Below are 15,304 nucleotides of genomic sequence, written 5' to 3' on the forward strand. Positions count from 1 at the left end.
TTTCAAACTTTTAAATTAAATATGAATTCGTCGATTTTGTTTTTACAAAAACCTTATCGAAATTAAACGACATTAAATCGGTTAACAAACGATCTGACGTGGTGGATGACTGACGTGGTGGATGACTCAACGTCTAATGATCCATCACATCAAATAAAAATTTATTTAAAAAATTTAAAATAATTATAATTATAATTAAAAATAAAAATAAAGAAAATAAAGAAAATAAAAAGTAAAAAATAAAAAGTAAAAATTAAAAAATAAAAAATAAAATAAAAAAATAAAATAAAAACTAAATATACAATATACATGCAATATATATATACGTAAAATATTAAAAATTAAATGTGTATATTTATACCAAGTCCGTGACATGACCCAACGAGGATGTTATTATGTTCGTTAGTGCATAAGAAGGATTTTGTAATAGCTTTTCACTGGAATTGAAGATTGAACGTGAAGATTGGAAGTATTAAATCTCTCAGTGGCCTATTCGGGTTGAAATTAAAATTAACACAAACATATGGAGGCATAAGAAAAAAAGGGGCATGAGAAGAAATTGCAATGTCAAAATCACAATAATAGAAACAATACTTTCTTGCCCATAAGAATGTCTGCAAGATTCTGTTCACTATTTTCAATGTAAAATGGACAGGTCGATGAGAACCATTCTCTACTCTATCCAGAGTCCACGAACACAAGCATGAACAGTTTCCTTCAGCATTGGTACCGATTCATTTAGGTTTTTTGTTTCACTTTTGCCTGCGCATAGGAATCCCTTAAGTTTTTGTAAAGTTGTTTTGCTTGTACAAAACTATCTTTTGGTTTGAGAAGTAATACAATCATCACATTCGTATAAAAAAAATGTCTGCAGGATTATAAAAATGAAAATGAGACAATTATGTCATAAAAGGGAAAAAAAAGCTCAATATTCTCTTGCCCATAATTAATGATTATTCTTTTTTTTTAAAAAAAAAGGTAAGAGATTCTAAAGATGATGTTTTTCTGAAACTTTGTTGAATAGAAAACACTTGTTAAAAAATATCAAGCAAACAGCAAAATAAAATATCTTAGAATTGATGATAACAACAATCCTGAATTCAGTAACGATGGTGTGTTAAAATCTTTAAAAAAAATATTTGTTCAGTAAAAACCCATTCATTGATAAAGTAATAACGGTATGAAATCTAGCCATAAGAAAGGTTACGGCATTTTTTTTTTTTTTGTTAACTAGGTTACGGCATTATTTTAATAGTAAAACTAAATAAGGATTTATACAAATAAGGATTGGGGCAAATTAAGTAATGCCATTTATACACTAGTAAAATCCTTGCGGCTTTCTAAAGTTTACATATTTTTCATGGGTTCAAAACCGCATGACATAACCTATGGTCGGTATTCGTTGTTTTCCTAATCTTGTAATTCGTGTATAACCAAAAATTAAAATTAAATTTAATTTTAAATATAAAAATAAAAACAAAGGGAGATTTACACGTACCAAAGGGGATGTGAATCCTCTCGTTGATTGAGCCACGAGAATGATAGAGACTAGAGAGCATGCACCACAAGAGCATCCCAACTCCTGCAACCCAAAACACGAAACATGCAAACCCCTGCATGAATAGGGTTATCCAAATTACCAAACAAGCTCTCTAAACCAACACTAAGAGCCACTTTTTAACTTCAAAGATTTGTCTCCGATTGTGCTTCGCACCATGCCATAACCATATCTTTGTTTGTAAGATTCAGGAAAAGGAAAAAAAAAACATTTTCGGCATTACATTTACATCCGTTTAATTATGAACAAACAATCAAGATTGCTATCGCCCTGCGATTTCAATTCACTGGTAACGTATTTTTTTTATTGTAAATTTTGTTTTTTTGAGAATACAAAGGTTGTCTATACAAAAATCTCAAGTATCCAACTGTCTGTTACGACAGAGAAAAATTAAGATAGATTTGCAGTGTGAAAGAGGAGAAACTCATCTGCTGAGGGAGGGGAGATCCCTGCAAGAGCATCTGTGCCGTCTGTTGGGGTAAATTAAACCGTGTGAAAAAGTAAAACTTCCACAGTGAATTCGATCATTGGCCTGAAAACAAGAACAGAAGCATTGGTGAACCACTTAGCCCCTAAGATTATAAGAAAAACACACATCATAAATTCTAAACATCAACATCGCCTTAATCCCAAGTTTATTCGGGGTGCCGCATGAATTCTTCGTTTCCACTCATAAATTCTAAACAATTCTTTAAAAAATGAGGAAAAAAATGGCAATTGTATCAATGCAGACACTTTGGGAGGGTTGCAAGAATGAGGTAACTAAAGGCAAGTAGTGAAATGCTCATTGACATGCAAAATGCCTCTCTGCTGATGCCAGATATTGGTTTCAAGAAAACCGTCTATGGCAAATAGATTGGCCAAAAAGATTGTTTGAGGGATATTTAGAAACATACAATTAAAACCGAAATCTCTGGAAGAGGAGATCATCTCGTAACTCCGAGTTAACACTGCCCAAGCTGAAGTTTCGAGGCACAAACAACACTTTGCCTCTTTCCCTGAATAGAAGATGGGAAAAAAATTTCATCAAAGAGCAAACTTGATCGACATGTAAACTGGGAAATACGGTATTAACAAAAGGGCCCGTAATTTTATTCCATCGAAAAGTTTGTCCAACACGTTGCAAAACAATTACCAGACATGTCAAATAAATGAATCTTCCAACCAGCTCCGGCGAAAAAATCGCATATCATCACAAGTGAGTAGAAAATTCAGTCACAAAACTAGATTCCAAGCCTGGGAGCTAGACCTCGGGCACCATTGCAGGCTTCAGGCAAATGATACAAAAGGAGCAACACTAGGGGAGTAGAGTATACCATGACAGCACCCGCAGAACAGTAACATAAAAGTCCATGTTCTCTGCCATACAAACCAAACAAACTATAAGACCAGCTCCTAACTCACAGAAGATTTGAAGGAATCTATGTCTGAAGATGAGTACAAAGCACACACCTGAATCAATTCAAACATGGTGATCCTAATTCAGGGATCCACGACACCTGATGAGAAGAAAGCAACAAAAAAATGTTAACTATAGATATAACACAAGAACATTAAACATTTGACGTTATCCACGGTCTCTCAAAGTCGCCATAATGAATTCAAAGAGAGACATCATTATTCTCATCAAATAACAATGGGCAAAACAGATTGCATCTTACTTCTGTGCTCCACAGTAACAGGGTATTTTGTTCTCCTCCAATGGGAATTTGTAGTTATAAGTTATTTCTTCTCCAGTATCTATGTGCCGTTTGGCATAAATGAAAATCCTTTTCTGACCGTCCACGCTGATAATCTTGGTGTAACAATTGGGCTGCAGCAAAAGAGGAGCATCTGCTCATTAGAACCCAGGATGCAGCAACTAACAAGCAAATGAAACAAATTACATATACAGCTACCTCACAAGAATGGTTTATAAATCTAGCAATGCCACCACGCTTCGTAGCGTCAACCTAAATACTCACAGCAGACATAAAGTGTTTCAGTGTCTTCATATTCATAAAAAATGAACAGAGAGCATCCTAGACACGTAAATATCAGATCAACTAAAAGTGAACCTGGAAGGTACACAAACTAGACACGCTAGCATTAGATTCGTGGACTAACCACATAGCCATCATCAAGCCTGAAGAGATAACTGCTGCCAATTCCCATCTTTTCATATTTTTGTTCACGTATATCAGATACCTGCAAAAATTCACAAACCGAACAAGTAATCACAATTACAAAGAGAAGAGCAAAGGAGACATGAAAAGCAGCCAAGATGCTATACTAAAATCATCCACAAAATAAGTACAAGGAGCACATGATCAGAAAAGACATACTCACCGATGGACGTATCAATTCCCCAATATACTCGATCACAAAGTCCTCTGCTTCAATAGGTTCTAATGCGACAAGTCCCCAGTCATGAATATTACTTCGCTGAAACCGCAAGCGCTTTTTCCTAGCCTGTGACGGGTATGTAATGACAACATAAACACTATAAATATTTAAGGTGTTCAAAGAGGAAATGTCTTTTTGTTAAAGTACCTTCAACTGCGAAATTTTCAAGAGGTCAGCGCCCTCTGCAGCAGCAAGAAGATTACGCATCTTGGCCCTATTAGTTCTTGCAGAAAGAACTTTCTGAGTCACACTGTTCTCAGAACCTAAGTGTTGAAGGTGGATACATGAACTTCCTCTAACATGAGCTCTTTGTGCAGGACTAGCCTTTGATGACCACGCATGCCATTCCCAGCCATTAATAGATGTGCGAGCACATACATCCGACTTAGGCCATGAAGTTAACCTCCTTTTTTTGCTTAGCTTTGATCCCAGCTTTGCAACTTGTTTTAATGAAGTCTGTCTATTGCTGTCATCATCCATTTTCAAAGCCGTCAAGGGAGGAGCCTCCCTAATATGATCTGCAAATAGCTTTTCTTTAAGCTTTGATTTTTTTTTAGCTGCAAAATGGAACAAATGTAAAGAGAACACCCAGACCAAAACTTTGCAAACAGGAACAGGACAGAACTGCATAATTTAGGGATAAAAACAAATGAAGGGACATAATTGCCTTTCAGCGTCTTATTGAAGGAATTGGGAGAAGGCTTTTCTTCACTTCCAACATCACTGCCTTTCTTATCAGTAGTGTTCTCTGTAACCTCTGAAGAGGCAGATAACTTCTGACAGTAAGGTTTTGAAACTTCTGCAGCTTTTTCACCCTGTGAATGCTTCCTTTTCATCTTTGATGACTTTGATACTTCATGAAAGAAAGTATCGGATTGTTAAAGAGATGAGCGGGTTGTTGAAGAGATCAGGGGACATAAAACTTGAAAAAACAGATACTGAAAAATGGTCTGAACATTCTTTAATTAGTAACAGGAAATTTAGATAAGTACAGTTTTGTGTCTTCTGAGATACACCATGTGCAAGCTTTTCGTCATTGTTTTTCCTCTTAGCTACTTTCTCAGAATTCCCAGTACAGGTTGACATCTCTCCACAAGGATTTGCAGCATCTTCTGCAGACAGGATTTTAGAAAATCTCACACATAAAAATCTAGCACAACACAGCCTCAGAGATTATAAGGGGTGACAAATATATTACTTTTTCGCCTCTTACTGAGTGACTGAGATGCAAGCTTTTCCTTGATTCCAACATCTAGGTCTTCTCCGCCAAGTTCCTGTCCAGAAATCTCAGCTAAACCTCCGACAGTTTTGTTGGATGATTTTGTGCCTACGTCTCTGACTTCGATAACTGACATATGTTTCCTCTTCAGCCTTGAAGTCACGTTGGCTGCTGCAAAAAGAATAACATCAACTGTATAAGGTAGACATTACAGAGCCTCTATAAACAAAATAACGGGAAATAGGATGCGAAGAAAATGATAGAACAATAAAGAAAGGTTCCACACGTTTTAGTGCTTTCTTCCGGGAATCATCGAGCCTTGTCTCACAGCCTTTGCAATCAAATGCCTCCCCAGAATCCTCAGCGGAGTTTGCTTCAACCTCACAGGATTTTGCAGCATTCGTATCTCCGATAAATTCTCTGGCCTTATTCCTTGATGCCGCTGTTAAATACATTTAAATGAACAAGAAACATAAGATTAGTGAGTCAGACACTATTTCAGATTAGAATCACCGTTGTAGTAGAAAAAAAAAGGAGAACCTCCTACTCTTTAATCTTGCTATAGGTAGATCATCATCAGAATCTTCCTCCCTCCCAACATCTTGGCGTTTCTTGGAGATCACCTTATTAAGATCCCCATTGGGAACCTTTTCTTTCCAAAATTTTGAGGAGCGCTTCATGTTAATTTTATCTGCACGGCCAAGAAAATATTGAGGTAAGGTACATTAACAAATTTCTCTGAATTGAAAAAAAGACAATGAAGACGACGTACTTTGAACTTGACTGTCAACCTCTGACATGTTCCATTGACTTTGCTTCCGAACCAAGAGATCTTCATTGGATGTATTACCTTCAGCATTTTCTTTACAGGGCTGAGAACTTGTAGATGATTTTTTAGAGCCCTTTTTTATCATAGTCTTTTCAGAAGACTTGGCAGTTTTTCTTGTTCCATTGCCATTTGATACATCTCCAAAATTTTTGAGTCTCCTTGGCTTCTCAGCAGTGCGATTCTGTAAACAGGACTTCACGGACTTCACATTTCGAGTAGATGTCCCGAGTTTCCCACGGGCCAATTTTTTCTTGCGAGAAAGTTCATGGCTCCCCTTCTGTGTCTCTGTTTTGTAAGAACCAGAGTGCATGCTATGCCATGAAGCAAGGAACTGTCGGAGAGAACATTCTGCAAACAATGACTTCCAATCCCTCAAAACATTCTCATGTAGCTTCTGCCTGCACAAAGCCATTGCAACATATTCTTTTATCTTGGGACTGCATTCTTTAGACCTTAAAGGCCAGAATTTACAGGGTAGAGATGGCATTTCGATGTTGTTTTCAGATCCAGGAGGATGTAACCCATAAATATCTGGCTCATGGATCACATCAACAACAGATTTATGTGATTCCTTGACTGCAATACCAAAAATACTAGCCATAGCATTCCCGCATGTGAACTTCTGAGACGAGTCACCCTCTTGCAACGGATTCTGGGAATCATTGCACACAACAAATCCAGAAGATACGGTTAAACTACCCATTGTTCCTCCAGACAATTCAGGACTAGCTTGCTTGCCAAGGGAATTGTTGCTAGGTGATACGTTTTCCTGCAGCAGTACAAAATATTTCAAATTTTCAACATCTTGAATTCAGTATCTGCACCTGTGCATGCTTATAGAGGGAAAACGGGACAAGGAAAAAAATATAATTCGCAGGTTCATAGGAAAAAGATATCTAAACGAGCCCATATAAAAAGACATTTTTTCCCGTACCTTTTGAATTGACTTGTCTCGGACAGTAAGTGTCATTCTTTTCGCTTCATCCTCAACAAGCACACTGATATAGTCGGTCAGGCAGGTTTCAAGAGAGAAAAAGAGCTCGTTTTCTACACCTTCCGAGATAGTTCCAATGACACCTTGTCTTGATGACTCTGTACAATTGCTGGCTGTCGTGGTAGCAATCTCAACTTCAGCAGAGCAATCAACATTGCAAGATGAGGAAGACACCCTACAAGTCAACTGCGAAACATTAAAAGTGAAGTTCGTTTAACTTATGAAGACAAATAAAAAGAAACAGAGACTTTAAAGTTATGGAAAATTTTCAACAAGCTTTCATACTCACTCACTTGTGAATCAGGATTCAATGAAACATTTCCCTGGGAACCCCCGTAGTTTCTTGCTTGCGCTGAGATTTCAGGAGAAGAAAACCAAAGTTTTTCCTTTCTCCAAGCTGATGAATAATCTGCCACAGTGTCATAAAAGACAGCATTCCATGCGACTTGCATGCAGTGAATATAAATTACTCTACAAACAGCTGAGCAAGAAGCCTGAAAATTCTCAATGCTTCCAACAGATTTAGAAGCTTCCAGCAAGTGAGTAGCTATGGGTTTATGTTCACACTCATTCAATACATTTCCACAGACTGTTGTTTCGGTCGTGAAGATAGTCTTCTCCTTTTCTTTACTAGCTTGAGACTGCTCAGACAAAAACATTTAGAAAAATTAGTTACACAGATATAAGCTTCAATGTGATGATAAAAACATACATGTGTTGTCTAGAGAAAGAACAAGAAGAGTTACCGAGATGATTCCAGCAGCACAGGCAGCAGAAGTAAATGGTCCAGAATCGACATGTGAATCACTTTTCCTGGCATCAGCGAAGCCTGAAATGGCGCTGCTGATGATTTCATCCAGTAGAACTCTTCTGGCTGTCTTCATTATACCATTATGAAGCTGAGAAGAAACTGCTTCAGAAATTTCAGATATGAAGTCCACCCCTGAATCTGTGACACCACATTTTGCTTTCCATGACACGATTAGGGATGCTAATGAGATGGGTCTACACTTATTTTCAGCATGATGTATCTGCAAAAAGAAACTGTATATTAGTAAAAGCCCAAGCTAGAGTAAATATTACTCCGTTGAGTGTTTTCAAAAACTCATTAAATAAAAAGCACAGATCTAGTTGCCAAACTAAAATCAGATCACACAGAGTTTATGAATTCCAGAAGCCGGAAGGGAAGAAAGAAAAAAGGAAAGAAACACTCTACAAGAAGTTAAATCACTTGAGGAGCCTCTTCTTCCCTTCAAAAGAAGGTGCTTCAAATAACAAAGCTAATCTAAAGGCTATTAAACAGACATTCACATTACTGTTCATAACCAATCAGGAAAAAATATTCAACAACATTAACATTCAGAATTTGTTCAAAAACTACGATTCTATCACAATGAAACACTTGCGGCTCACCATAACTGAATCATGAAGATACCCATAGTGGCGCCAAGAATAAAGCTCTGATAGAGAATGTGGACCATGGTCCTTACCCTCATTGTCCACAATATACCAACAAGCATGTTCATGCCCCTGCCAGATACACCGACAAGAAAATACAATTAGAAGAACTGCTTTTGTATGAATTGAAAACAGAATTCTGATGGACTAGGAAAAAAAAATCACACTAGTGGGAAAATACCGATGTAATTGATGATGTAAAACGATCAACTTCTTCCTGGTTTAAGGTTGACTGATCCAAGATATGGCCATTATGATTGGCCTGAGGAGGAAGTTCCTTGTCCGAATTCAAATGTGTAGCAGAAGTCGCATGCTCTGTTTGACCCTCACGTTTAGGGACTATGGCATTACCGCTGGAAGAAATAAGAGAGTTCGGAGGAGGAACTGCACTGGGAATTCCAGCTTGTAGATATGTAAAACCAGTCATAATATGATCAGGAAACTGTCGGAAGAATTTTAACGGTACAGGATTTGACATATAACCACTGATAATTGGATATACAGGAAGATCATCGGGTAAAAACCCAGTTGATAGTCCGTCATACAACTGCTGTTGTATATAAGGGCCACACATTTGGCCTTGCTGATTGACATACGTCCATCCAGTCACATACGGGGCATATCCCGAGTGACCCTTTTCCTGATATGATACTGACCCACCGCTACAAGCCTCTTGAACCTCAGTACAGTCTCCATTGGACGGACAGCTCGTCTCCATGGCGTAATCCAGACCCAAACGTTCATCAAAATTAGAGGAAGAGGAAGAAAGCGCAGTCAAATCTGCACAGCTGTGAGGCAGGATTAAAGACTTTGTGATTGACCATCCATTAAAAGAAAAATTAAGCTAACGCAAAATGACAGAACTACTAGCACCACCTGCCATATGAGTATCCTGTACCTGCTCGGGGCATAGATATTGAAGTGATATGATCATAGATTCCTATACATGTACTTGAACGAAGACCTTTACCTTCCAAAACTGAAACATTTGCCATCCTCCTGGGAGGAGATCTACGGCAGCTACAGAGATCAGAAATTGCAGAAACCATGGGCCCGAAAGAAAAACTCACGGTATCCTCTCTGCAGGAAACATGCAACAAATCGAACATAAAATACGCAACAGAATCGAAACTTGTTTCAATAAGATTCAATAACAAACTGTGAGGCCCACAAAATACACAAGCAAGCTAGCAAACCTACGTTCAACGACGGAGAAGATAATACCAAGATTAAAACAATGCAAAAGCGAATTCTCAGTAATATTTAGGACCCTTGGATGCCAATAATCGATGAAAGGTAATGTGATCAAAAGCATGCAATCGGCAATACAAGCGACAATTGACCTCATAAACTCAATTTCCCCAAAACCCAGAAACCAAAAATCAAATCGCATGTCACCCACATTCCCTTTTCAACCAAATTATTTATAAAAAAAATAAAAACCTGCTATGCGAAGGAGAGTGAAAAAGATATCCATCGTACCAAGAGGCAACAAGGCAATGGAACCCTAACTTAGAAGAAAAAACTCTGAGAAGAAGAACATGAAGAAGAACGAAGATGAATTAGGGTTCATGGAAGCTGAACTCGAGCTGGGTGATAAACAAACAGTAACAATCACATCAAGCAGAATAAGACGATTAAAGTAATCATTATTGAACCTGATGATATATTATTCCTTGTACAAGATTACGATCAGAAATTCTGGGTTTTTTCCTTCTCGCGTCAGCGATCTTCTCTCGGAACACACCAGGGAAGACGACGGGAGGCGAGAAAAAAAAAATCTTAAACGCCAATATTTCGATTTCTTGAGGCTTTATTCGGATGGAGAAGTGTCATCTATTCCATCAGCAACTCCATTTGGGCTTTCTAGAAAAAGCCCAACGATTTTGAAGCCCACGTCTTGTAAATAGTCCAACCGATGTTCTTTTTCTTTTTCCTTATTCCGATCTGATCTTCAGATTAGTTATTTACTATTCATTTTTTTTTAAGGGAGATTCACATATTAAATATTGAATTTTAACCAAATTTCCAAATTAAATACTTAACTATCCCACTTCCAAATTAAATACTCAACTATATTGAAATTCACAAATAAAAACTAAACTTTTCAAATTTTAACATATACCTAAAGGATAATCCAAAACAAAACCCTTTACTTTTTTTTCATCACAATTTAAACCCTATACTTTTTTTATCCAAAAAACCCCTATACTTTTCAAAATTTTAAAAATTATACACATTCATATACATATATTAATTATTATAAGCACAAAATCAATTACACATTTATTTTCCACAAAATTAATTGTACATTTATTTTATATATTTATATGTATATATATGTTTTATATATATGTAAGATATATGTATTTTTTCCTAAAAGAAATTATTTATTATTCGTATATTGTTTTATATATAAGAAACTATTTTTCAAGAACATGTTTTTTTGGACAATTTAACTCATATAAAAATAATAAATAATTTCTTATATATATAAAAAATTTAGGAAAAAAATACATATACCATACATATATAAAACATATATATATATATATGTTTTTGGAAAATAGTTTTTTATATATAAAACAATATACAAATAATAAATAGTTTTTTATATATATAATAATTTTTTAGGAAAAAATACATATATCACGCATATATATAAAACATATATATACATATAACTATATAAAATAAATGTGCAATTAATTTTGTGGAAAATAAATGTGTAATTGATTTTGTGCTTATAATAATTAATATATGTATATGAATGTGTATAATTTTTAAAATTTTGAAAAGTATAGGGTTTTTTTGGATAAAAAAAAGTATAGGGTTTAAATTGTGATGAAAAAAAAAAGTAAAGGGTTTTGTTTTGGATTATCCTTTAGGTATATGTTAAAATTTGAAAAGTTTAGTTTTTATTTGTGAATTTCAATATAGTTGAGTATTTAATTTGGAAGTGGGATAGTTAAGTATTTAATTTGGAAATTTGGTTAAAGTTCAATATTTAATATGTGAATCTCCCTTTTTTTAATTTGGAAAATTTATCTTAATTGTAATTAAAACAATATTCAGAAATTTTAAATTTTTTTCGATTTTTATATTTTTTATATTTATTTCGATTAGTTTAATCTGATTACAATTTGATTTAATTGCATTATATTGGGATTTGAATGTAAAAATTTCGAAGGAAAAAAGATTGTGATGAAGAGAACAGTTTAAAATAACCATATTGGGATTTAAACGAAACAGAAGATAAATAAAAGAAACTTGATTTTTGAAAAAAAGAAATACAACATAATTGCAATACAAGTAGAAGAAGAGAAAAAACATACAATGGTCTTTTAAGGTTTGGACACAGGGAGATCAACACCAACAACAACAGATGCCGCCAGTTCTTCTAACTGCTTCAGACCAAGACTGGCTATGAGTTCCATCGAGATGAAACTTTCCGACTCTTGTCCGAATTCCGCTTCTTCCGCTTTAAGATCACACGCCCTTTTAAGCTTCTCTGCCTCGGATTCTGCTTCCCGAGCTTCCCCGAGTAAAAGGTCAGCTTCTTCAGGGTCTCCGAGCTCGAGAGCCGCTGATCTCTCGGCTTTAGCAGCGCCTGCATCTATCCGTAACCTCTGGAACCTAGTGAAAGCCACTTCTTTCTCTTTCAATAAAATCAGCCTCTCCGTCTCTTTTAACCTTTCAATGGTTTCTTCTATCTTGTTCTCGTATTTCTCGAGTTCGGAGTTGGATTTTCCAGTTTCGGTCTGTATGTTTTCCTTCTCTAAGCTCAAGGACTTCGCCTCTGCCGCTATTCTACCTGCCTCCTTGAAATTCCTCGCCGCAGCAGCAACTTTCTTCTCGGCTTCGAGCTCTGGAATCCTTTTCTCTATGAACAACATCTTCTCCTTGAACGATGCGATGTTTTGTTGGATGATCGACTTTTTAGAAGACAGTTCCTGAAAACAGCAGCCACGGGATCGGTTAGAGCTAGACGGAAAAGACGGGTCAAGTAGTTTCATTATGGGCTTGTTCAAACATCTGTCGATAGAGAGATTATAACTAAACTAGATCCGCAGATAAACAGAGAGCATTTTACGGTGTTTCTGGCTGGTTCATAATCACGAAACGTTACAGTGAAACCCCGGGGTGATAGAATCAACGTGAATAGATAGCCATAAAAAATTTGACTTTGGCAAACAACTCTCGGTGTTACCATGTCGAGATAAAATCCTTTCACGAGCATTTTCCCATGCGAGCTACAAGGCCATACGCGCATTCCAAATTGTTTTGGAATAACTAACAAACTAACATATGAGAGGATAGCCGACAACAGCTAGCGAGACTGTAATATCTTATGATGAGAGAGCAGAGATAAAAGAAGAGGGAGAAAAAGGCAAACCTTTAATAACTCCCGAGTACTGGAGACCTCCTTCTGCAGCATCTGCACTTCCTCGCAGAGCTTTTCTTCTGTCTTTACCAATTTCGCTCTGTCCTCTCTAGCCTTTGAAGCGTATGATATTAGAGATTTCCGCAATTCAATAACCTTTTCGAATTCATTTGCTTCATCTGCTGAAACCCTGGAAAGATCTCGAAGTTTAGCTCCTCTTTCCTTCTCCGAGGCTATGAACTCGTCAGTGTCTTTCTTCTTTCTAGAAAGAGCTTCGCTTTCCCTATCAACTTGAGAAAGACCAGCTTGCAAATCTTCAAACTTCGCAGCGATGCTTGTTTGCAATCCCCCGCAGTCAGAGACCACACTGTCAATTCGTTTTTCAAGTTCCTTGATTTGGATATCATTCTCTTCAATCTCCTTCTCCTTTGCCCTCACCAATGCAAGTAGCTCCTGAAGTTCATCAGCCAATTTTTCTTTCTTCTTGCATAGGGAATCCTTTTCCCTCATTTCTTGCTCAACTGATTCCTCGAGTGAACCGTTCAAAGACAAGCGAACATTATCCACTATAACAGATTCAATATCCAATTCGATCTTCCGGACCTCCACATCTTCAATGGAAGAATGCCATTTTTCCATTTCCTTTGAAGAGAATGCCTCAATCTTCTCCAGAAGTGAATCCGCATCCTTTTCAGCATCCTACAGAGAGAACGATTCAACTACGCTCAGAAACATATCCCACTCTGATTCAGCCCCAAAAGTAGATTCTTGGGGTTTCTTGCAATCTCTATCCATTACTTAAATATCAAGAAATACCAACCAATTAAACATGAAAAGGAAATAGGCAATGTATTGACAAGACCAACCGTAGAAAACACGCGAAGCAGAGTGGCGGATTCTTCTTCAGCTGTGATCTGGGAGAGAAGAACCTCCTTCATCTTCGAATCTAGAGCGTCACAGCGAGACTCCGCTTCACGAAGCAACACCATCAGATTCTGCCTGTCTCTGTCCGCAGCGGCAAGACTCTCGCTAATCCTCTCGGCCGATTCAAAATCCTCCGCTTCAATGGCTTCCTCAAGCTGCTTCTCTAGCTCAACGTGCTTCGTCGAGGCCAAGCGCAGATCCTCAGAAGCTTGTCTTCTCCTCCTGATTGCATCCTTACGAGCAATAGTCACCGAAGCGGCCAACTCACGAGCACGGCTAAGCTTCTCGGAGATCTGAGCCTTCACCAATTCTAACATCGAGATACCAACGGCAGAATCCGAATGTTGGTCGACAGAATCAAGCGGTTGACTAACGGAATCCAATGGTTGACTAACGGAATCCAATGGTTGACTGATGGAATCCGATGATTGACTGACGGAATCATCTTCCTCTTCGTCGAGATTGCTATTTTCGTGTCTGCCGTATCCGATTCGTAGCCCTGCAGCTCTCTTCTTCTTCCGCGAAACCTGACGCCCAAAACTAGTAACTTTCGACGTCTTCGCCATAGCCGTCTCGGCCGTGGCGCCGTGACTTGCAGTATTAACATACGGAGAAGAGGAAGAAGACGAAGACAGATGAGGAACTGGATCGGTCGATTCCGCTAGGTTTTTAACAGGACTCACGATCGTTAGATCGGAGAACATATTTTCATCAAGCGGCTCCACCGCCTCCGTTGCAATCTCCGGTGATGACGCCGCGTCTTGCGGGGGCGCCGGCGCCGTCGCAGTTCCATTAACTTCAGATCGCGGCAGAAAAATCTCAGGCGATTTCACCGTATTATCATTGAGATTGGAGAATTGAGACGGCGTGAACAGAACCATCCCCTCGAACAGCGAATCCATCTCATCTCCGTCATCCATGGCCGCTTCCTGATCTCCTCTCTTCAGATTAGAACAACAAAGTCCGAAGCCAGATTTCCAAGTTTTCAATCTCTAACAAGCATCAATCGACATCAAATAGACAGAATCGCCTTCGCCTTCGTCTTCGTCTTCGAATTCGAAATCTGGATGTGTGTCAATGCATTATCGCATCAAAACGCTCACAGAATCAGGATTCAGTTCCAGTGAATTTTTGTTTTCATTTTTCCTTGGTTTTTTTTCTTTTAAAAAAATAAAATAAAATTATTGGGCTCATACGGGTCGACGCGACCCAAGTCTTATAAAACTCAGATTCGGGTTTAGATAGGGCCGACTCGGTCCATTTAAAACCTTGGATTTATGCATCAAGATTTTTTTAGCATTTATTTTTTAAAAATATTTAAATCAGATTTTTGGGTTGATCCAAAATCCAATTTAAACCCGACCCGAAACTTCAATTTTTCGGATCTATAAACTTAAACTCGAGACCAATATTTTTCGGATGGATTCTGAACTTTGTACTAAAATTGGCATTTGACGAAAATTGAGTTTTGTGACTCAATAATATATATTTTATCGCCGATTTTATTTCATTCTTTATTATTATTATTATTATTATTATTATTATTATTATTA

The 15,304-nt window shown here is 37.4% G+C and overlaps 2 protein-coding genes across 7 annotated transcripts; both read right to left on the reverse strand.

Moving 5' to 3' along the window:
* Window positions 1-524: 524 nt before the first annotated feature.
* Window positions 525-10,214, reverse strand: LOC104801650 (histone-lysine N-methyltransferase ATXR7). Of its 6 annotated transcripts, none has more exons than XM_010524974.1 (23): window positions 10,102-10,214; window positions 9,414-9,523; window positions 8,625-9,223; window positions 8,405-8,515; window positions 7,732-8,016; window positions 7,279-7,626; window positions 6,926-7,171; window positions 5,935-6,760; window positions 5,710-5,853; window positions 5,449-5,604; window positions 5,142-5,333; window positions 4,936-5,055; window positions 4,611-4,796; window positions 4,091-4,500; window positions 3,887-4,009; window positions 3,665-3,745; window positions 3,457-3,510; window positions 3,220-3,371; window positions 3,011-3,057; window positions 2,694-2,917; window positions 2,455-2,556; window positions 1,499-2,090; window positions 525-762 (listed from the first exon to the last, which is right to left on the reverse strand). In XM_010524974.1, the coding sequence occupies exons 2-19, from the start codon at window positions 9,490-9,492 to the stop codon at window positions 3,036-3,038; spliced, it is 4,134 nt and encodes a 1,377-aa protein (XP_010523276.1). In that variant the 5' UTR covers window positions 9,493-9,523; window positions 10,102-10,214; the 3' UTR covers window positions 525-762; window positions 1,499-2,090; window positions 2,455-2,556; window positions 2,694-2,917; window positions 3,011-3,035. The 6 variants fall into 6 exon arrangements, with proteins under 6 accessions (XP_010523276.1, XP_010523275.1, XP_019056634.1 ...); XM_010524973.1 differs by having other exon boundaries at window positions 5,142-5,330; window positions 8,399-8,515; XM_019201089.1 differs by having other exon boundaries at window positions 4,936-5,052; window positions 8,399-8,515.
* Window positions 10,215-11,699: 1,485 nt separating this feature from the next.
* LOC104801651 (coiled-coil domain-containing protein 39) lies at window positions 11,700-14,891 on the reverse strand. The gene is made up of 3 exons (XM_010524977.2): window positions 13,694-14,891; window positions 12,840-13,526; window positions 11,700-12,396 (listed from the first exon to the last, which is right to left on the reverse strand). The coding sequence occupies exons 1-3, from the start codon at window positions 14,669-14,671 to the stop codon at window positions 11,788-11,790; spliced, it is 2,274 nt and encodes a 757-aa protein (XP_010523279.1). The 5' UTR covers window positions 14,672-14,891; the 3' UTR covers window positions 11,700-11,787.
* Window positions 14,892-15,304: the final 413 nt, after the last annotated feature.

The sequence above is a fragment of the Tarenaya hassleriana genome, unplaced genomic scaffold (genome assembly GCF_000463585.1).
Source record: "Tarenaya hassleriana unplaced genomic scaffold, ASM46358v1 Cleome72, whole genome shotgun sequence".
NCBI lineage: Eukaryota > Viridiplantae > Streptophyta > Magnoliopsida > Brassicales > Cleomaceae > Tarenaya > Tarenaya hassleriana.